General features: G+C 34.6%; 2 protein-coding genes and 1 non-coding gene across 3 annotated transcripts; 2 read left to right on the plus strand and 1 right to left on the minus strand.

Moving 5' to 3' along the window:
- The first annotated feature begins 636 nt into the window (after positions 1-636).
- Positions 637-1,475, plus strand: LOC110643450 (mavicyanin). The gene is made up of 2 exons (XM_021795824.2): positions 637-890; positions 1,045-1,475. The coding sequence occupies exons 1-2, from the start codon at positions 701-703 to the stop codon at positions 1,353-1,355; spliced, it is 501 nt and encodes a 166-aa protein (XP_021651516.1). The 5' UTR covers positions 637-700; the 3' UTR covers positions 1,356-1,475.
- A 13,846-nt stretch (positions 1,476-15,321) lies between these two features.
- LOC110643445 (uncharacterized) lies at positions 15,322-15,852 on the minus strand. The gene has a single exon (XM_021795818.2). It carries the CDS (start codon positions 15,850-15,852, stop codon positions 15,322-15,324), a length of 531 nt encoding a protein of 176 aa, XP_021651510.2.
- A 4,345-nt stretch (positions 15,853-20,197) lies between these two features.
- On the plus strand, positions 20,198-20,304 carry LOC131175738 (small nucleolar RNA R71). Its single transcript, XR_009145927.1, has one exon. It is a non-coding gene; the product is annotated as a small nucleolar RNA R71 (small nucleolar RNA).
- The last annotated feature ends 1,542 nt before the right edge of the window (positions 20,305-21,846 follow it).

The following is a 21,846-nucleotide window of genomic DNA, read 5'->3' on the forward strand; positions in this document are numbered from 1 at the left end:
TTGTAATTTAACCTACTCATATGTCATATATGCCATTAAGGAGGCACATATAATATAAAAAATTTGTCTCTATGATATGGCTATATTGACCTGAAAAATTCTATAATGAAATTGTCAATTTCGTAGTCTGTTCAAGTTGGAGGCATTATAAAATTGTTTTTTGTTTTAATTTAAAAAAAAAAGTGAACGTTTAATATTTGTTAATTAATTGCATATAGGATGAAACAATTTTCTTTCGTCCAAATCACGTAAACCTTTGCATTCTTTTACGTTTTAATTTTATCATTTAAATTTTAATAATAAAAGTTAAAATTAAAAGATTGGTAGACATTTTAGGAGTGTAAATCTTTAATGATGTGGGTGTCTAACAGATGTCTGTGTTATGATCATTGATCATCCTTGATCTAACTTAGATCCATAATAACTAAATGTATACGATCAGATGTATTTGTTGTATTCTATCGAATAAATTCTTTGAAATTAATTAGTTGAGATGCAAATAAAATTAGCCCGGACAATGATGAACCATAACTTAAAAAAACAAAAAGAATTCCATTAATTATCTCTGGTTATTCTTTTCCACTTCTCCAAGTCACGGTTTTAACTTGAAAGCTGGGCTGTTCCTTGCCAAAGCAAAGCACCTTTGAAGAGAAAGAAACATTGACTGAGGGGGCGACCTCCTCAAGACCGATCAGTCATAATGGCTGGCCGTCAAAGCTCGGTTGTGATATTGATGTTTACAGTGGCAAAATTATTATTTCAGGGCGCAAATGCAGCTACAAAGTACACAGTTGGAGACAGTTTGGGATGGACACTCCCTCCCAACAATTCACTTGGGTACTATGGCGACTGGGCTAACAACAAGACATTTCTGTTAGGAGACTACCTCGGTAAGCAATCTTCATAGGATTAACAAAAAAATGAACTTTTGATTTAATAGGGTTTTGAAAATCTTCATCTGCTGGCCTAGCTAATGACTTCGATAGCTAGTTTCTAACGAATAATGAAAATACAAAGTGATTTTTTTTTTCATTAATTTATCAGTGTTCAACTGGACTGGGACACATACTGTAACTGAAGTAGACAATGAAGATGAATATAATAACTGCACAAAGACAGGAATAGTGATCGTAACAAGAGGAGGAGTCATTGTCCCTCTTAGTGCAAATGGGACTCGCTATTTCGTGTGCTCTGTTGGAAACCACTGCGAACAAGGTATGAAGGTGGCAATCAAAGTTGGAAATGGAATATCACCGCCGCCACTGCTTCCCTCTGCAGCTCCATCCCTCACCGTTGGTTCCTTGTTGGCTGTTGTTCCCTACTTCTTTCTCATCTTCTTATTTAGTTACATGTAAAGCCTTCTTGGTGTACTAGATAATTTAACATTCATTACAGGGATTGGATTAATTCGTTTCTTGTAATTGAAAAATCTGTAACTTTTCTTGTAATTGAAAAATCTGTAACTATGTGATTGGCTCTTAAGTTTACTGACTTTATTCTTTTCTATCAGCTCTTGTTTGGATTGCAGAAATGTGGCTCAAAAACACAGAAGTTACATCTTTAAAACTGAATTAATTAGAACTTGCAACTCTCAAATTTCAATGTGTTAGAACCAAAGTGAAGGATTTGAAATATAGAATAGAACCAGTGAAGATAAGATGCTTTAACTACATATGTTTTTAAGGCTTCCAAGTTGCTTTCTTCATTATTAACAGAAAAATCATATTGGAATTCTTCTCTGCTACACTCGCTATCTTATTATCCTTAATAGTTATCATTTATTAATATAGAAAATTTATATGGAAACAGACAAGTCCCATGAATGCAACGTCTATGTCCTAATTGGACTTCTTATTTTGGTTGTGTTTACTGACTTCATTTCTTCCTGTAATACCACCCATACAACTTGATTTAGGTCGTGAAATCCACTCACTTATGGATTTTTTTTTTTTTTTATCGAAGACCTAATTTACTTTGAATTCAAGAAATAATTATAGAATATAGCAGTAATTCTATATAGACAATCTAGGACAGAGTCAGAAAATCTTACTTGAAGGGGCCAATGTAATAATTGAGTTACATACTCTTGAGTGTGGTCAATTGACCACATAACTTCATAAAAAAAATTACATATATATGATGCTGCCGGTAGTCCTTTTGGTCTTGACACATAGACCTGCAGTGAGGAAAAATGGTGAGGTGGATGGCCTTCTGGAGGGCCACTCTGACACTCAAGTCAGTGATCTTAATTCTCTTGAGAGATATTAAAGAATTCTTTTGTAACAGAGAGTAATAGAGATAGTATGCGTTCTTTAGTCTCCTCTTTTGGCTAGTATTTATAGGCTTTTTAGGAAAATAGCTGTTACTTTATTTACGGTGGTAATCTTGGCTAAATATTAATGGATCTGCATGATACTTGCTTTTACTAGATTATATGCCGGATTATCACTTGGTCCGTAGAATCCGGGCTGTATCCGATAGAGTGTTTGCTCGGTAAGGGTTTTGTTCGCTGTTTTGGGCAAACAAAACTATAATTCGGTCCTTTCTTGCTTTGCTTTATGTTTAGGCTTGCCACATTGGATATGTCTTTTGACTTTTTGACTTTATTCTGGGAGAGTGGTATCATTAGTCTCCCCCCTCGAGTCTTGTGTGCATTTATGTTTGTTGTTTGATCATTCAGCCAAAGGGTGATATGACTGCTTCGCTTGACTTCTTTGATCGTTGTGTTTGTAACTTTTTGGGATAGCTGTCAGGCTTTCATTTCTATTGTAAGCTGGCATTATTTAAAAGTTCCTTGGTAACTGAGAAGGCAACAGGTTACGATTTGTTTATCGGAGTTAATTAATTGCCCTTTTCCTTTAAAAACTCCTTTTTCTCTTTCTATTCCTTTCGTGTTTTCCTTCTGATTTCTTTTCTTCTCTGAAACTTTCAGCTGTGTGCTTTGTCTTTGTCTCCGATTTCCTTCAAGTCACTCCGTTGGAGGTATTTTTTATATCAGCATTTGCATTTTTCTTCCTTTCTTTCTGTTTCCGTTGAGAAGATGAGTGATTTGATCGGTATCGGTGATTCAAATGCCACTCCCTGGTCACCTGAGGTTGTCTGTAGTCAAAATTCGAGTACCTATGAATTGTTTTCCTGTGGGAATGTCACACCTTACTCCTCTGTAAGGCATAACATGATCCCGTAGAATACCTAATGAACTACCGAACTTCACCTACTGATAACTCATTAAGTACCCTACAAGGAATTTTAAAACAATTTTCTTATTTTTGATAAGTGGTGAGCATTTTCTAATAGGTGGATGGCCAAAAGAGGTGGATGGCCTTCTAGAGGGCCACTGTGACACTCAAGTCAGTGATCTTAATTCTCTTGAGAGAGATTAAAGAATTCTTTTGTAACAGAGAGTAATAGAGATAGTATGCATTCTTTAGTCTCCTCTTTTGGCTGGTATTTATAGGCTTTTTAGGAAAATAGCTGTTACTTTATTTACGGTGGTAATCTTGGCTAAATATTAATGGATCTGCATGATACTTGCTTTTACTAGATTATATGCCGGATTATCACTTGGTCCGTAGAATCCGGGCTGTATCCGATAGAGTGTTTGCTCGGTAAGGGTTTTGTTCGCTGTTTTGGGCAAACAAAACTATAATTCGGTCCTTTCTTGCTTTGCTTTATGTTTAGGCTTGCCACATTGGATATGTCTTTTGACTTTTTGACTTTATTCTGGGAGAGTGGTATCATTAGTCTCCCCCCTCGAGTCTTGTGTGCATTTATGTTTGTTGTTTGATCATTCAGCCAAAGGGTGATATGACTGCTTCGCTTGACTTCTTTGATCGTTGTGTTTGTAACTTTTTGGGATAGCTGTCAGGCTTTCATTTCTATTGTAAGCTGGCATTATTTAAAAGTTCCTTGGTAACTGAGAAGGCAACAGGTTACGATTTGTTTATCGGAGTTAATTAATTGCCCTTTTCCTTTAAAAACTCCTTTTTCTCTTTCTATTCCTTTCGTGTTTTCCTTCTGATTTCTTTTCTTCTCTGAAACTTTCAGCTGTGTGCTTTGTCTTTGTCTCCGATTTCCTTTAAGTCACTCCGTTGGAGGTATTTTTTATATCAGCATTTGCATTTTTCTTCCTTTCTTTCTGTTTCCGTTGAGAAGATGAGTGATTTGATCGGTATCGGTGATTCAAATGCCACTCCCTGGTCACCTGAGGTTGTCTATAGTCAAAATTCGAGTACCTATGAATTGTTTTCCTATGGGAATGTCACACCTTACCCCTCTGTAAGGCATAACATGATCCCGTAGAATACCTAATGAACTACCGAACTTCACCTACTGATAACTCATTAAGTACCCTACGAGGAATTTTAAAACAATTTTCTTATTTTTGATAAGTGGTGAGCATTTTCTAATAGGCATTTAAAACATTTAATTAAATTTAAGACTAGTTAATATTTTTGGTCCATTTTATTTTGCCGCAAATTTTATAAAAATTTTACCAGAGTTCCGTTTGTATTTTGAGAAAACAGTTCTTCAAATACCTGTAAAAAGCACTTCTAATAATTTTTCTCAACCACTACTTCAATTTCATAATCAATCTCAACCAATTTCTCAAGTCTCAAAATTCAACAGTCAACATTTTTCAATTCCCAAAATTCGATAATCATTAAAATAATATCTATCAATCTCATTCAAATTAAAATAAAATATTTCCATTCATTAAAGACAAACAATCTATATATACATCATACTAAAATCTACATTGAGAAAATCCAAACTAAATTTTATTACAACTTTATACAAACTTTGTACAAGCTGCTCAAGATCGAATTTACATGTCCATACATTTATGTGCAATACATACATCAAAAGAAATATTTACAGTCAGGGTATAATTTATACCCGATAACTTCAAGCTGATAGATCCACAATCCTCAGCAGCTTAGTCTGCTGCTCCTCTAGTCTCTAAATCTGCGACAGCAATAAAAGCTATCGCTGAGTACTAGGACTCAGTGGTGCACAACATATTAAAATAATCTTTATGCAGAACTTAAATCACATTTATTCAAAAATTTGACTGAACATAAGAATTAAATACAAATCATGCATTATGAGATTTTAATCCCAAACAATTTCATTTTGAAGTATCAAATCACATTTCATAAAACCCACAGTTAGATCATGCCATTCGAAACAAATAGAATCTCAATAGCCAGAGGCTGAAGAGAAATCATATCACAAGGCTAGCTAGCTCAAATATATGGATATCCATTCACATCCTCTTTTACTGGCACACCTCAATACTTCTCCAGAGAAGGAATCAAAATTCGAAACTAATTACCCCCACTAGTCATGCTAGTGAGGTGTTCAAATATATGGTCATGACACTGTGGTTTCAAAACTTATCTTAACAATTTGCTAAATATTGCTATTTCAAATATACACAATAACTTTCACAATTTAAATCAAAACATCATAATTAATGTTACAAATAAACTTTCAACAATTCAAAGCAAAAGTAAAATACATATTTCATTCAGTTTATCAATGAATTTTAAAGCATAGTGATGTTGTGCACAAACCTCAAGCGAGTCGCCTCTTAGCCTTGACTCGGTTCCTCGAGTTCTTTTCCGGTATTCTTTTCAACTGAAACACACAATTTTACAGTGTTTCAGTACCATAACTTAGCATAAATCCAAAAATAAATTTAACTTCACTTTTACCTAGCTCTAACGTGTTAAACTCGACGTTCTTAAAATTTTGTGTTTTGGGGTTACTATTCACTATAGTATTCAAGTCAAATTGTTGACTTTCTAAGGCTTAATAGGTATGGGAATCCCAACTTCACCCACATGCCACATTTTAGTCACTAAATTTGTTGGTTTTGGTTGTTTATTCAAATTCTAAGTCTTTTAGGCAAATTTGATAAATTTTCAGTTTTTGTGTCTAAGGTTGCACTGTTCCATTGGTCACTTTACTGTTGGAATTTGGCAAAACTTTCTTCACAGAAAATGTTCCCTATTGTCTTAAGTTTATTCTCCTTTTTGAATCACTCAAATTGGAGTTTTTTAGCTCAAGTTATAGCCATTTGAACCATGGCTGCTGGATTGGACTTAACCCAGATTTTCTGGGCAAATTTTGGTTCTGGCAGTTTTAGGTCACCAACTTAGGGTGGCCAAATGACTTGGTTAATGGCAGAATTTGGTTTGTATTCTTCATGAAAGTTTTAGGTCTATGTCTAAACTGTCCACTGGTAAAATTTCAGGTCATTTAGACCTGCCTAGCTCAAGTTATGGCCAAATGAACACTGTTCATTTGGTCAGTTTGTACAGGGCAGACTGTGATTTTCCAAGTTTGGTCAATTTGTTCACTAGGTTTTGGTCACTTTTTGGGCATGCTTCCTAAATGAAAATTGTGTCATTTAGTGTCTATTTTCATTCTCAATTGGTCTCATACCAATTGGACTTGTAAAATTTTATTTTTGATCCCTCAAAGTTAACTTAGTCATGCTGCCAGCAGTATGACCACACTCAATCCGAATTGGCTTTTGATTCAAACACTCCTAACACACCTCATTAGGTCACAATTGACCATTTCTTTCCTTAAACTAGGTCCAAGACATCATTTATCAATTTTTTCACTTTTTTAGTCTCTAAACCCTAAGTGTCCAACCTAGTTCACAATTTCCTTATATTTAGCTAACTCAATGTCTTTAATTATAATCATTCAACTAATTAAGGTTCATATACCCATTCAAACCAATCAAACCATGCAATAAAACCCCCATACACATGCTGGCCGAATTTCAATCATGGTCCCGCAACAAATTTTTCTTTCCATTTTAAATTTATTTACAAGTTAATCAAGCTAAAAATGTAGAAATCAAACTAAATTTATCAAGTTTGCTTACTAACCTTTCTTAGAACTTCAATTCCTTCAATCTCTATCTTTTGTATTTCTTTCCTCTTTCAATCTTCTTCTCAAGTGACTAAAAGAAGCTCTAATGAGGTTTTTATGGAAGCTATTAAGGTTTAGTGAAGAATTTCAAGCTTGAGTGCAAGCTTTAATGGAGGACTAACAATGGAGAAGTGAGGGAGAGTGAGGGCGGCAAGGGATAAGGAAGAAGACAATGAAATTTTTTTTTTCTTTTCTTTTCTTTTATTTATTTTGTCTTATGGAAGACCCAAAAATCCATTTAATTTAAATTTATTAATTATAGGATTTATGGCATCATGCATGATGTCACCTCCCTTCACTTTTTCATTTTCTCTTTTTTTTTTTTATCTTTTAGTTCTTTAATTTAATTCCCAACTCCGAAGTTTTCTTCTCTCCGATTTTATTTGACAGTTAGGTCAGGAGTCAGCTCTCGGGGTCAATTGACCAAATTACCCCTCGCCGGTTCAACCTGATTTGCAAATAATTCAATATTTCTTCCAGCTCCCTAACCTAATTATTTGACTGGCTTAACAGTTCTTTTTCGTGATTTTCTCTTTTCCACTGTGTTCGTAAGGGTCCTAAGGACTGCAGCGTCACATTTTACGGTTCGAAATTTGAGTTTACATCAACTTCGCAGTCGTTCCCGAGAATGTCACCCATCTCTGTGACTCTCGGCTCATTTAACTTCTTATGTTCTGTTTTTCTTATTTATACTTAACTAATTGACAATTATTAATTATTTGTGTTTATAGTTTATCTAGTTGTCTTAAGAGTGGTTCTAAACCCCTTAATTGTCCGGACCGACTCCGGTCACCCGGAACAGTGAAATATACCAGGCTATACAAATAGGGGTGTTACAGGGAATCCTACAGTAGTGATGGAGTTTCTCGAGATAATAGGTCCAAATGCTGGTGATTCGATTTTGGGTACTGAAGTGGGTTCATCGGGAGAGAACGTGCCTAGGGGGGTTTTCGATACTTCATCTTCCCTGATAGGGTGGGACCTTCTAGAATTTTCTGAGGTCTATGGGATATCTATCGAGCGATTTCGTCTTTCGCTTGGTAGGGCAAGAGGGCGAGCTGATAGTATGTTTCATTATCCTGTCAAGTAGCAGTATATGAAGAGCAATTAAGGTACAGTCTGTGCTTGCTGCTAAACCATCTAGATGTGGAAATTTTGAAATACTACCAAGTTTATGTGTCTCAAATGCATCCCAACTCATAGAGGCTACTGTCTAGATTCTGAGCTTTGTGTCGGAGAAAAAGGTTGCATACTTCAGCCTGCATAAAGCGTGAATCCACAAGTATACGGGTTGTATCAAGTAATAAAGTGATAAGTCAAGTATCGTTTCCACAAGGATTTGCCATTTGAGTACCAAACTATGAATGAAGCGATTATTTGGGCTAACAATTGATGAATAAATGGTAAATGTAAATGAGTAGAGTAAAATTGATAAATCTAACTAAAATGGGTAAAGAGTAAGCAAACAAATTCTAAATCTAGATGCAATTGAACTAAATCAATAACGAGTAATTTAAATCAAAGTCTAATTATGATAAAAAATGATTCCAAAGTTGGGGGTTTATGCATAAATTAATTGAGATTTGTCTTGGGTATTCCAATTTTAAGGGAAAATAGAGTTTGAAGGTGATTGATTCTAAATTTCTTTGATATCTTTTTCAAGCAAACCAAAGTGTGCTTTAAGATGACCAAACTTACTTTCGTACAATATTTGATTAATTTAAAACACATTAAGTTTTGTAACCAATCATTAAATCCTCTTAAAACCCTAGTTTATTTCTAAATCTAGGTAATTTTAATTTCTAATCCTTAATTATCTATCAATGATCCTCACCTTTCGGTCTTTCAATCAAAGATTGACACAATACCCAATGGGTACCAATATTAGGCAAGTAAATTAGGCACACAAAGAAAGAATCAAAGCTCATATTTATATAAAATATGAAAATAACCAGTCCAAATCCACAAATTAATCTAAAACATATTTCTCAACTCTGAAATCCAAAGAGTCTACTCACTCATGTTTGTATTTACAAGAGAAATTGATGGAAAAGTAAAGAAAAACATGTTAAGGGGACTAAAAATAGAAAAACCTAGGTAGAAGAACCCAAAACTCTTAGTCCTAGAGCTTTTAAAAATGGTTGCAGTAGCTCCTTTTCTTCAGAATTAATGGCGTCCTCCTCCCTTCTATTTTTGTAATTTTTCTTTTCTTTTCTTTCTTGTTATTTCTTCTTGTGGCAAAAACTAGAACATGATGCTTTTATATGGTCCCAAAAGTTGCCTTAAAAATGGATAAGAGCAAAGGAGTGGATAGGAAATAAGGTGTAAAAATATCCAAGTCAGCAAAATTGTTCACATTCTAGGCATTCTGCTTAGGGTACTGCTTACCCTAAGCAACATCTTCAGTAATTTTTGGCCTCTGCATGCACTGTCTACTTAAGGTTAAGCAGAACCTCAGCAAATCTCGACAGGTTTAGGATAAAATGAGTTTTTTTGCTCATGTTTGACTTTCAGCTTGACTTGAGTTGCACCTTAAGCACTGCTGCTTACCCTAAGCAAGATCTCAAGCAGGACCCTAAGCAAATCTCGACAAGTTTGTGAATGAAAACTTGAATGTGTTGGATTTAAACTGTGTTTGACTTGTGGCTTATCCCAGACTTAAAGTTAAGCATTATGACATACCCTGAGCAATATCATAAGCAAGATCTCAAGCAAATTTCGGCCAACTTCATCTTCCAAGGCTTGCTCTCTTCAACTTTCCTCCATGCTTAAAAGGCTCCATATTTCTTCAAATCACTTTCTAATACACTCATTGACTTTCAATTTGCGATAAAAACCTATTAAAAATAACAAAATTACAAAAATCAAATATAAAGTAACTAAAGTTAAAAAATAAGCTAAAATAAAGCTAAAAACATAAAATATACTAAAATATAAAGGCAAAATGGATGCAAAACTTTCTTAAAATGCCTATATGAAATGAGTGTAATAAATTTCCCCAAACTTAAACATTTGCTTGTCCTCAAGCAAATTAAAAACAATTAATGCAATTGGGGTACCTTCCCTTAAATTCATGAAAACTACTTATCCAAGCTCTTAAGCTTACCTTTAGCCACCAACAAACTATATATCCACTTTCAAGGTACAAAGAATTTAATCCTTACCAAGGTTATCACCGCTTAGCCTTGGGTCAATTATCCATATTATCAAGCCCAAACTAATCAATCACAAAGAATAATCACACCTAAATAGACTCTAGAGCAATCCATAAACTAAAGTGTCTCAAATAGATAGAAATAAATGAATGGATGAATGATATCCCAATCCCATAGGCAGTCCTCCTATTCCAATCTCCACTAATGCAGCAAAACACTATCAAAAGATCAAAAGGACTTTCAAGGGTTGAATTAGGGCCAAGGGGGTGATAATGTGGCTAACAAGGAAAGGATAAAGGTAACAAAGTATGAGAATAATCAAATTATTAAAAGATTAAGACACACAACCTCTTTCTTTTTTTTTTTTTTTTAAATGGAAGAATGAACTTTACAACTATTCACCAATGCTAGCATATAACTTTGAAGCTTTTGGAGGAACTACATAACATTGACTTTGAATTACAATTGTCCCTTTTTAATTCACCCCCAAACTCATTTCTTTGTGTACTTGGATGATGAATTACTTTACATGCGATAATTGAATTTGCTAGCATTTTTACTTTAGTCACTGCTCCCAACTAATTATTTTTTTTCTTTTTTTTCTTTTTTTTTAATTTATTTTTTATAGTGTATCTATCACTCAAAGAATTATTCTCATGAAGGGTAGGTATGTGTTTGGGTTTATCGCTAGGCATTAATATGGATTCCAAAAAAATGAAAGGGATAAATATAGGCTCAAATTGATTCCAAAGAGAAATTTTAAAGTGAGGTTGGCTAAGGCTAAAATGTGGGTTTAAAATTCAAAGGATGTCTAGATCATTTCTTTCTCAAGTGCATGCTACGATTTCGCCTTGAAAGGTTTAAAAGGATTGTTCTAAGATTGGTGAGACATCAATTAGCTACTTCTTACCTTAGAGTTTTCTCTAAGCACTCAAACTCAATGCAATTGATTGGGTAGTCCTTGACTAAGAAGATATAAACTAAGGCAAGAATCTAATAACCTTGCACCTATCCAGAACTTTCAATCCATCAAACCCTTCTAAAAGTAAGCTCAATTACTCTTCAAAGCAATTCTCAATCCTCTACGGATAAAGTAAAAATTTATTTTTATGATATGCATGACCCTAAAATGAATGCATAAATCAAATTAAAACTAAGTGTAATCTATGTGAAAACTATATGTAAGTGTATGTGCATAGGTATGTGTGGTATAAGTGTAAGTATATGGGCTTTTTGTGCATGAATAAATGAAATGCAATAAATGAATGAATGAAAATGCTCAAAAAAATTTTAAAAATTTTGCAAAAAATTTTGCCCTCACCCTCAAACTCAAATAAGACATTGTCCTCAATGTCTAAAATGAATGCAAAGATGGGCAAAATTGTGTGAACTAATTAATTAATGAAATATATACAATTGGGAATTAAATCAATATATGCTCAAGAATTCTAAAATTAACCTCAAAATGATATTAACAATGAAGCTTTAGAGAGAAAAACGTGAAAAAGTATCCAAAATGTATGACTTTACACTGCTTAAAATGTTACTTAACATATTGCTTAAGGTTAAGCAAGATTTGCATATGGTCAAGCAAGATCTTAAGCACTGGCAACATGCTAAAAAAACATAAAGAACAGTAAGCTATTACCTCATGATGATGTTAAACATATTTAGCTTAAGGTAAATTGTGCCACTCATCAATATCAACAAAATTAAAACTGAGTAAAAGATAAAGTACAAAAATAATGCACAAAAAGATGAAAAAGTGTAATGAAATAAGATCTAACAGTTAAATCAAGAATCAAGCCAAAGAGCATTCATAAAATAACTATATTCACAACTGCAAAAGCATATTAGATAATAAAGTAAGATAAAATAAGCTAAAGGAAATGTGTAAAGTGCAAGCACAGTCATAAAATAAAATAAACTATAACTGTTACCAAAGTTCAAAATTCAACAGACAAATTACAAAAGTAAATCCAAGATAGAAACTAAAACTGAAATAAAAGCTAAGACTGGAACAGAGTCTAAACTAAAGAAATTTCTGCTACTGCTGCTGTTGTCCAGGTTTTGCTGCTGCTGATGGGTCTACAGGTGGCACAAGGTTACTACATCAAGGTTTGCTTCAAGTTCTGCAGGTGCTTCTTGGTGATCTGAAGCTTCAGAGGCTGTCTCTAAGTTTTCTGTGAGGTCCTTCATATGTTGGAGCATGTCTTGGTGCCAATGGTATAGGTTATTGAAGGATTTAGCCAATTTATTATAGAGCTCCAACATTGGAATTTCCTGTTGCTTTTGTGTCCTTTTAAGAGATGAAAACCTCTTTTTAAGCTTCTTCTCTAACTTTTTCTGCTGTTTGACTTGTTGTTGTCCCAAAGCATCAACTTTAACTTCTAACCCCTTTAAAGTTTCAAGAATTTCTGTGGCTTCAGTTGGAGGAACAGATGGTTGAGCAGTTAAGCTGGCTACTTTAGCTTCTAAGGATTCTAAAAGTGATAAGATTTTTGGTGAAAACTACTGTTCAATAGCTGCCTGAGGTGCTTGCATAGGGTCTGCTGGTGCATAAGCACCTGGTGCTGCAGAACCACTAGCATCACTATGCTACTGTAATAACACATAAGTGTGCCCTTTCTTCTCACATAGATCCATGTGAAGCAACATTGTGCTATCTAAGAATGACTCACCAGAAACTGGCACAAGCTTGTATAAACTAGTATCAAAGCCAAATGAATTTATATATCCTCCAAAAACTATGCTACCTGTGGTGTGCCGTGTGACAGTTTGGTGCCAATGAGTAGCTAAGAAGGAGGTTGTGCTAACCGATTTTCTCTCCTTCATACACCACAAGAAAAATAAGTCTCCAGCACCCACAATGCTATTACTATGCCCTCTGCCTAAGACAGTATAAGAGATGAATCTATGAAGATATTTCAATACAGGATCCATAATCCTAGTTGCCTTTGCTATCCTCTGTCTATAATAGCCTCCATAAGGGGCTATTTCCTTCCAAAACTTAATAGGATCATAGATGGTGTGTTGCCACTCAATCTGCTTATATCCATCATCCTTAAAACCAAAGATTGCACTCATAGAGTCCATATCTAACTCTCTATTGACACCAGCACATCTGAAGCAAATTATATTTTTATGGCCAGGAACATTAGGTTTGAAATTCAACCTTAGGGAACTCAAAAACTCCAAAGATAAATGTTTGTACACTGGTTCCCTAATCTTAGCAAACTCAGTCCAATTGACAGCATCTAAATAAGCAAACGCAGCATCATGTATACCCAATTCTCTTAAAATTTACTCATCCAAATATTTATTTGCTGAAATGGGTTTGGAAGCTAAACTCTCATATGCATTTTTCATATCTACATCTTTAAAAGCCCAAGGTAATGGAGAAGTTACCTCCTCTATGTCATCTACAGATGCCGAAGGTGCTGCTAAAGCTCTAGCAGGCTGAGAAGATGCCAATTGTGACTGAAGAACAGGGATTGGAGCTACTAGTGATGAAATTGATGATGTTGACCTTGTTCTCTTGCTGACTGGCTCTGAGGAAACCCTAGGTGAAGATTCTAAGTCCATAGAAATAGGAGATGACCCTTTCCTTTTCGCAACAGAGGCTTTCTTGGTTCTACCCGTAGCCATTTTGGTTTTGGCTTTAGGTTTGGCTTGAGTTGGCGCAAATTCAGGTATTGGTTCTTAAACTGGGGTTTCAGTAGTGGGTGTCTCAATAGGGGTTTCAATGGCAGGGGCAAGGATGGGGGTTTCTATGGGTGTTTCTTGATGTGGTGTGAGAGGCGTTGGTGGAATGAGGGAAGGTGTTTGGTCTTAGGGTAGTGGTGGTGAATGTGATGGTGATTGAGATGGTGGTGGTGGTTTAGGTTAGGGTTAGGTTCAGCAGAAGGTGAAGATGGTTTTGCCATTTTCAATTTGGCAAAAGTTTTAGAATTTCGAGGTTTGTGGGTAGACCAAATCTTAGTTCTAACCATTAAATAGGAAAATTAATCTCTTTAACTTCCAAGAACTGCTTGAAGAAACTGTGGAGAAAGTGGTAATGGGCTCTGGTGTTTCGGGTGAGAAGTGGGATGAAGGGGCGGAAACTTAAGACTTTAAAATTTAGGGCAAACAACTGGTGGCTTGGGTTAATGCTTGGGGTTAGCACAAAATTACTTAAGGATAAGCATGATTTGCATAGGATACAGCTTAGGGTAAGCATATAGCAATTGTTGAACTAAAGACTCTGGTAATGCTTAGGGTCTGTACAAATTTGCTTAGGGTTAAGCAGGATTTGCATAGAGTACAGCTTAGGGTAAGTAATATCATTAGCAAGTATCGGCAGGTTTTGGGAAAAATTGTGATTTCACTTACCAAAAACAGTCCAAATGCTGTGGAATGCTATCATGACCCTCAGTAATTATCAAATACACATAAACACCAAAAAATTGAAGAATTTAAGCTCTTCATCTTTCAAAAATTTTTCAAGCATGATATAAGCATGTGGGAATTGAAAGACAAATAGCCCAAATTAGGCACAAATTGTAGATTACCCTTGCAAACTTAATGAAATGGATTTATTCCTAAGTTTATACCCAAAACATATTTTTAGCAGCATTTGAGACAAATTCGAAGCATTCAAAAATTGCAGAAAAGACATAGAAATTGACTTTTCAAGCAACATAAACAGTAGCATGAACAGTAACATAAATAGTAACTTAAACAAAATTATGCAAATTCTAACAAATTATAAAAACTATATATACACTAAAAGGTAAAACTCAACAAACACTATTTTTCCACTTCAATAAAGCTCACATCAGTTCTAAATATGAAAATTAATCCTCATTCAAGTTGCATTTCACAAGATTTACACAAGACACACCTTTAAATAAGTGCTATCAAATAGATTTTCTAAATCAGTAAATTAACACAAGTTTAAAAATGTTACTGTTCACAGGGACTGGATAAATGCAAAAATTTACTTTATACTTGCTCCCTCTCAATTCTTTCCCTTTTTGCTACAAGTCTCAATTTGCCCAATCTTTATGAATGACCTACAAAAGATAAACAAATGTCACCCTTGAGTTTAGTGAGGGTAAAAACTAAAATGAGATGAAATAGAAAATTAATAAACTATAAAAGGATACGCTTGGGTTGCTTCCCAAGAAGCGCTTATTTAAGGTCTTAAGCTTGACCTTCCACTCCAACTCACCTAAATATCCTCAGTTTGGGAACTAAGCCATGAAACCTCTACAACCTTTTGCGTGGGCTCTCCAACAATATAGTGTTTTAGTCCTTGCCCATTAACTTTAAAAGTACCTGAGGTTTCATTCCCTATCTCCATAGCTCCATATGGATATACCTTTGTAACTGTGTAAGGTCCTGACCATCTTGACTTCAATTTCCTAGGAAATAACCTTAACTGGGAATTATATAAGAGAACAACATCTCCCTCTTGAAATTCTCTCCTCCTAATGTGCTTATTATGCCATCTCTTAGTTCTTTCCTTATAAAGCTTGGCATTGTCATAAGCATTGAGTCTAAGTTCCTCAAGTTCATTTAATTGCAACATTCTCTTTTCTCCAGCACCCTTTAAGTCAAAATTCAGTGTCCTTACAGCCCAATATGCTCTGTGTTCCAACTCCAAAGGTAAATGATAAGCTTTCCCATAAACTAATCTAAAAGGGATTGTGCCAATGGGAGTTTTAAAAGCTGTCCTGTAAGCCCAGAGAGCATCATCCATCTCTAATGACCAATCTTTCCTTAAACTGTTCACTGTTTTCTCAAGAATCCTTTTCAACTCTCTATTTGAGATCTCCACTTGACCACTAGTTTGTGGATGGTAGGGTGTTGCAACCTTATGCTTAACTCCATATTTTTGTAATAGTCTCTCAAATTGATGGTTGCAAAAGTGAGAACCTCCATCACTTATAATGGCACGTGGAGCCCTAAATCTTGTAAAAATGAATTTCTTAAGAAATTTAACCACAACTCTAATATCATTGGTTGGAGACGGTATAGCTTCAACCCATTTGCTCACATAATATACTCCAGCCAAGATGTACTTATTCCCAAAAAATGATGGAAAAGGTCCCATAAAGTCAATACCCCACACATCAAATAGTTCCACTTCCAATATGTTTTGGAAGGGCATCTCATCTCTTTTTGAGATATATTCTATCCTTTGACACCTATCACATACATTTACAAACTTTCTCATATCTCTAAATATATGAGGCCAAAAGAATCATACTTGAAGAACTTTTTCTGCAGTCTTTGCAACACTCATATGACCCCCATAAGGTAAAGAATGGCAATCTCTAATGACATCCTCTATCTCCTTATCAGCTAAACATCTCCTAATCAGCTCATTTCCACATCTCTTAACCAAAAATGGCTCTTCCCAATCATAATCCCTCACATCAAAAAAGAAATTTCTTCTTTTGTTGCCATGTCAAATCAGGTGGAAGGATTCCACACACCAAATAGTTCACAAAATCTGCATACCAAGGAATTTTTACACTAATGGTTGCCAAAAGCTGCTCATTAGGAAAATAATCATCTATTGGAAGCTCTTTCCCCAAATTGTCTCCTTGTTCTTGCCTCAATCTAGATACAGCTACTACATTTTCTACTCCTTTCTTGTCCTTAATTTCCAAATCAAACTCTTGAAGGAGTAATACCCACCTTGTCAACCTAGGTTTAGCCTCTTTATTATGAAGAAGATACTTAATAGCTGCATGATCTGTGTACATTATTACTTTAGACCTCACAAGATAGGACCTGAATTTATCTATTGTAAAGACCACTGCCAAAAACTCTTTCTCTGTAGTAGAATAATTTATTTGAGCATCATCTAATGTCCTACTTGCATAATAGATTGCATATACCTTCTTATCTTTCCTTTATCCTAAAATAGCCCAATGGCATAATCACTTGCATCACATATCAACTCAAAAGGTAATGACCAATCAGGTGGCTGCATAATAAGAGCAGATATCAAAGCTTCTTTTATCCTGCAAAAAGCATTCATACAATTAGTATCAAAGTTAAATTCCACATCTTTACTCAATAAATTAGTAAGAGGTTTAGAAATCTTAGAAAAATCCTTGATGAATCTCCTGTAAAATCCAACATGCCCCAAGAAACTCCTCACTCCTTTTACATATATTGGGGGTCGCATTTTCTCAATAATTTCTACCTTTGCTTTGTCTACCTCAATACCCCTGTTTGACACAAGATGTCCCAAAACAATTTCTTCTTGTACCATAAAATGGCACTTTTCCTAATTCAAAACTAAATTAAACTCTTCACATCTCTGCAAAACTTTAGACAAGTTAGATAAGCATTCATCAAAAGATTTACCATACATAGAAAAATCATCCATGAACACTTCAATAATATCCTCAATGAAATAAAAAAAAAAAGGACATTATACATCTCTGAAATGTAGCTGGGGCATTACATAATCCAAATGGCATCCTTTGATATGTAAAGGTACCATAGGGACATGTGAAGGTGGTTTTATCCTAATCATCTAGCTGAATAGGGATCTGAAAGAACCCTGAATAGCCATCCAAATAGCAAAAATAAGAATGATGAGCTAATCTCTCAAGCATCTGATCTATAAATAGTAATGGAAAATAGTCCTTTCTAATTGCATTGTTCAATCTCCTATAATCTATGCGCATTCTCCATCCAGTTACAGTCCTAGTAGGTATTAGTTCATCATTTTCATTTTTCACTACTGTGATGCCCCCTTTCTTGGGTACAACATGAACTGAACTTACCCAATTGCTATCAGAAACAGGGTAAATGATGCCTGCATCAAGTAATTTTAAGATCTCTTTTTTCACAACCTCTTTCATATTTGGATTCAATCTTCTTTGTGACTCTCTAGAGGCTTTGTGATCATTATTCAACAAAATTCTATGCATGCACACAGAAGGATGTATTCCTTTAATATCATCAATGGTATAACCAATTATCCTCCTATGCTCTCTAAGAACTCTTAATAAATTTTCAACTTCACAATTATTTAATTTAGCACTAACAATCACAGGATATGTAGAATTTTGACTAAGAAAAGCATACCTGAGATTTGTTGGAAGAGATTTTAACTCTACCTTTGGTGCTTCACTTCTTTCAAGCATTGGTGGTGAAGTAGCATCTTGCTTCAAATCTCTAATCTTCTCAACACTAGCCATCGGCAAATGTAAATTTCCTTTCAAAATTTGAGCATATTCTGCAGCTTCTTCAATCTCATCTCCGTTTTTTATGCTGTGAACCAAACAAGCTTCTAAGGGATCTTTAGGATGTTGCTTTTTAAACACTTCTTCAACCAACTCATCTACTACATCAATTCTTAGACATGAATCTGAATCATCTTTCTTTTTCATTGCTTGAAACAAATTAAATTCAACTTTTTCTTCCCCTACATCTAATGTAAGCCTACCATTCTTTACATCAATCATAGCTCCAGTAGTAGCAAGGAAAGGTCTACCAAGAATAAGAGGAATTTGTACATCCTCCTCCATCTCCAATACTACAAAGTCCACTGGTATGAAAAATGTTCTAACTTTCTGAGGAACATTTTCAATTACCCCAATTAGAAGTTTAATAGACCTATCTGCTAACTGTAGTAAAATGGTGGTAGGCTTCATTTCTCCAATCTTCTTTTTCTCATAAATAGACAATGGCATTAGACTAACACTGGCTCCAAGATCACATAAAGCTTTATCTATACTGACATCTCCAATGTGACATGGTATGGAAAAACTACCAGGATCCTTTAGTTTGGGTGGAAGCTTATTTTGAAAGATAGCACTGCTTTCTTCTGTAAGAGCTATTGTCTCAAATTCTTCCAACTTCTTCTTGTTAGACAAAATCTCCTTCAAAAATTTAGCATATGAAGCCATTTGTGCTAAGGCATCAATGAAAGGAATAGTCATATGTAAAGACTTCAACACCTCCAAAAACTTCCCAAACTGTTTATCTAACTTTGCTTTCTGAAATCTTTGTGGAAATGGTAAAGGTGGCATGTAAGCCTTAGGTGCTCCATATTTAGGTTCTTCTTCTTCACTCTATCTCTCTTTACTCCCTTTTTCTTCCACTAAACTCTCTTTCTCAACTTCAACTCTAACCTCAACTTTAGCGTTTTCATTTCCTTCTCTATTTTTCTCTTCTTCAACTTTCCCTTCAATCTTTTTATCTCCACTCTCCAATATTTTTTCATTTCTCAATGTAATAACCTTGCAATGCTCCCTTGAATTTTCTGGTTGGCTAGGAAGCTTCCCAAATGCTTTTTGTTTGAAGAGCTAGCCTGTTGGGCTATTTGATTCTTCAACATCTTGTTGTGTGTTGCCATTTGATCCACTTTAGATGCTAATTGAGAAATCATTTCTTGTTAACTTTGATAGCTTACTAGTAGAGTTTCAATCATGGCTTCTAATCTAGCCGTCTTGTCTGGTTGTGCTTATTATGGTTGTGGTGGAGTAGGTGCATTTTGAGGTTTAGGAATTCTAGGAGGAAGACCTCTATTCTGCTAAAAATTCTGATATTGTTGATACCCAGAAGGTTGTTAAAAATTCTGGTGTTGTCCTTGTCTACCTTCCCAAGAGAAATTGGGGTGGTTTCTCCATGCTGGATCATAAGTTACAAAAAATGGGTTACCATCTGGTCTTTGATTGTAATTCCCCACATAATCTACTTGCTTACTTGAAAAATCTTGACCAAATACAAGAAAATCAGTTGCACAGTTGACATTTGCAGCTCCACTATGTACTGAATTACTTGAACCTCCAACTGAAGAATCTACTTTCATGCTTAACTTGTCTATCTTCTTTGTCAAAGCATCAAACTTAGCATTAATCATATTCATGGCATCAAGCTCAAACATACCAGCTAGTTTCTTGATCTCATTCCTCTCACAACTCCACTAGTAGTTATTATGCGCAATTTTATCTAAAGCAGAAAAAGCTTAATCTTTAGATTTCTCTATAAGATCACCTCCAGAAGATGCATCAGTTGTACTTCTAATAGCTGGTGAAACTCCATCATAAAAGTGTTAAACAAGTATCCACTTAGGAATCCCATGGTGTGGACATCTCCTTTACAAATCCTTGTACCTCTCCCATGCTTCATATAAGCTCTCATCATCTCTAGGTTTGAAAGAAGCCAGCTCATTTCTTAGCTTAGTTGTCTTGCTTGGTAGAAAATATTGAGCTAAAAATGCTTGAGAAAGTTCATCCCATGTTGTGATAGAACCTGATGGCAAGAATGTAACCACTCTCTAGCTCAGTCCTTCAAAGAGAAAGCGAATAATCTGAATCGAGTTACATTATCAGAAACTCCATTTATCTTCAATATATCACTGATCTCAAGAAAGTGTGCTAGATGAACATGTGGACTTTCACTTGGACTTTCCCCAAATTGTGATTATTGTACCATTTGACAGAGTGCGGGCTTCAATTCAAAATTATTAGCTTCTACTCTTGGTCTTATGATACTTGGCATGAAACCCCCAATGTTATGATAGGCATGATCCTTCACAAAATGGTTGTTATTGTTGTTGGCCATTTCTTCTTGTAGTTGCTCTTGCTCTTATGCTCTTTCTTATTATTGTTGAGCTCTAAATTCGGCTTTTCTCCTCTTAGCTTTTGCTCTTAAAGTTCTTACTATCTTTTCTATTTCTAGATCAAAGAATAAATTGATTTCTTTATTTTTTATCCTTCTCATAAAATAAAAATACCTAAAAAACAAAATAAACAAATTCTCAAAATAAAATGGTAAAAGAAATTAAAAATAAAAATAAAATACCCAAATTAACCAAACAAACAATCGTTCAATATCAAACAAAAATCAAATCCCCAGCAACGGTGCCAAAAACTGGATGCGTGAATCCTCAAGTATACGGGTCGTATCAAGTAATAAAGTGATAAGTCAGGTCACACCTTACCCCTCCGTAAGGTATAACATGATCCTGTAGTATACCAAATGAATTACTGAACTTCGCCTACCGATAACCCATTAAATATACTACAAGGGATTTTAAAATAATTTTCGCTCATAATTTAAAGTGGTGGGTAAATTTTTTTTTTTTACAGGTATTAAAAACCTTTAATTGACACTAAGTCATAAATCAAATTTTTAGATATTTAAAATTACCACAATTTTTATAAAAATTCAGGCAAAGTGCCGACTGTATTTTGAGAAAATAAATCTTTAAAACCTGAAAAGAAACACACTCCCAATATTTCTTTCTCAACCACAACTCCAATACAAATCATTTTTGTATCCCAATTCAATATAATTAACTCAATTAAATTTTCAAGCCATACTTATCATAAAGAAAACCATTCATTAATTACAAAACTCAGGAAGAAATATGAATATTACGTTCATTAAGGTAATAAAATTAATATTACAAAAATATACAGATAAATAAATTCTCAAATTAATATTACAATAATTTGCATTTCATTACATACCAAAATAATATTACAAGAGTTTTTGTAAAACTGCTCAAATAATTTACATACATATTATTACATGAATACATTAAAATCTAATGTACAAGGGTATACCCATGATATACTACGATACATCCCAATAGATCAAATTTTTTTATATCTTATCCTTCTTGAATTCATATCTTATTACTCACTAATATCTATCGACGGTAATACCTTTGTCCTCATCTAGGACAGCTATATTATTATAGTTCACTTTTAGGTCT

Source organism: Hevea brasiliensis, chromosome 17 (assembly GCF_030052815.1).
Source record: "Hevea brasiliensis isolate MT/VB/25A 57/8 chromosome 17, ASM3005281v1, whole genome shotgun sequence".
In the NCBI taxonomy this organism is placed as follows: Eukaryota; Viridiplantae; Streptophyta; class Magnoliopsida; order Malpighiales; family Euphorbiaceae; genus Hevea; species Hevea brasiliensis.

What these genes read in the sequence shown, in the direction of transcription:
- LOC110643450 (XM_021795824.2), top strand. Translation starts at nt 701, where the DNA reads ATGGCTGGCCGTCAAAGCTCGGTTGTGATATTGATGTTTACAGTGGCA. An exon ending in TCTGTTAGGAGACTACCTCG is followed by an intron (nt 891 to 1,044) that starts GTAAGCAATCTT and finishes TTAATTTATCAG; the next exon opens with TGTTCAACTGGACTGGGACA.
- LOC110643445 (XM_021795818.2), bottom strand. Translation starts at nt 15,852, where the DNA reads ATGGATGATGCTCTCTGGGCTTACAGGACAGCTTTTAAAACTCCCATT.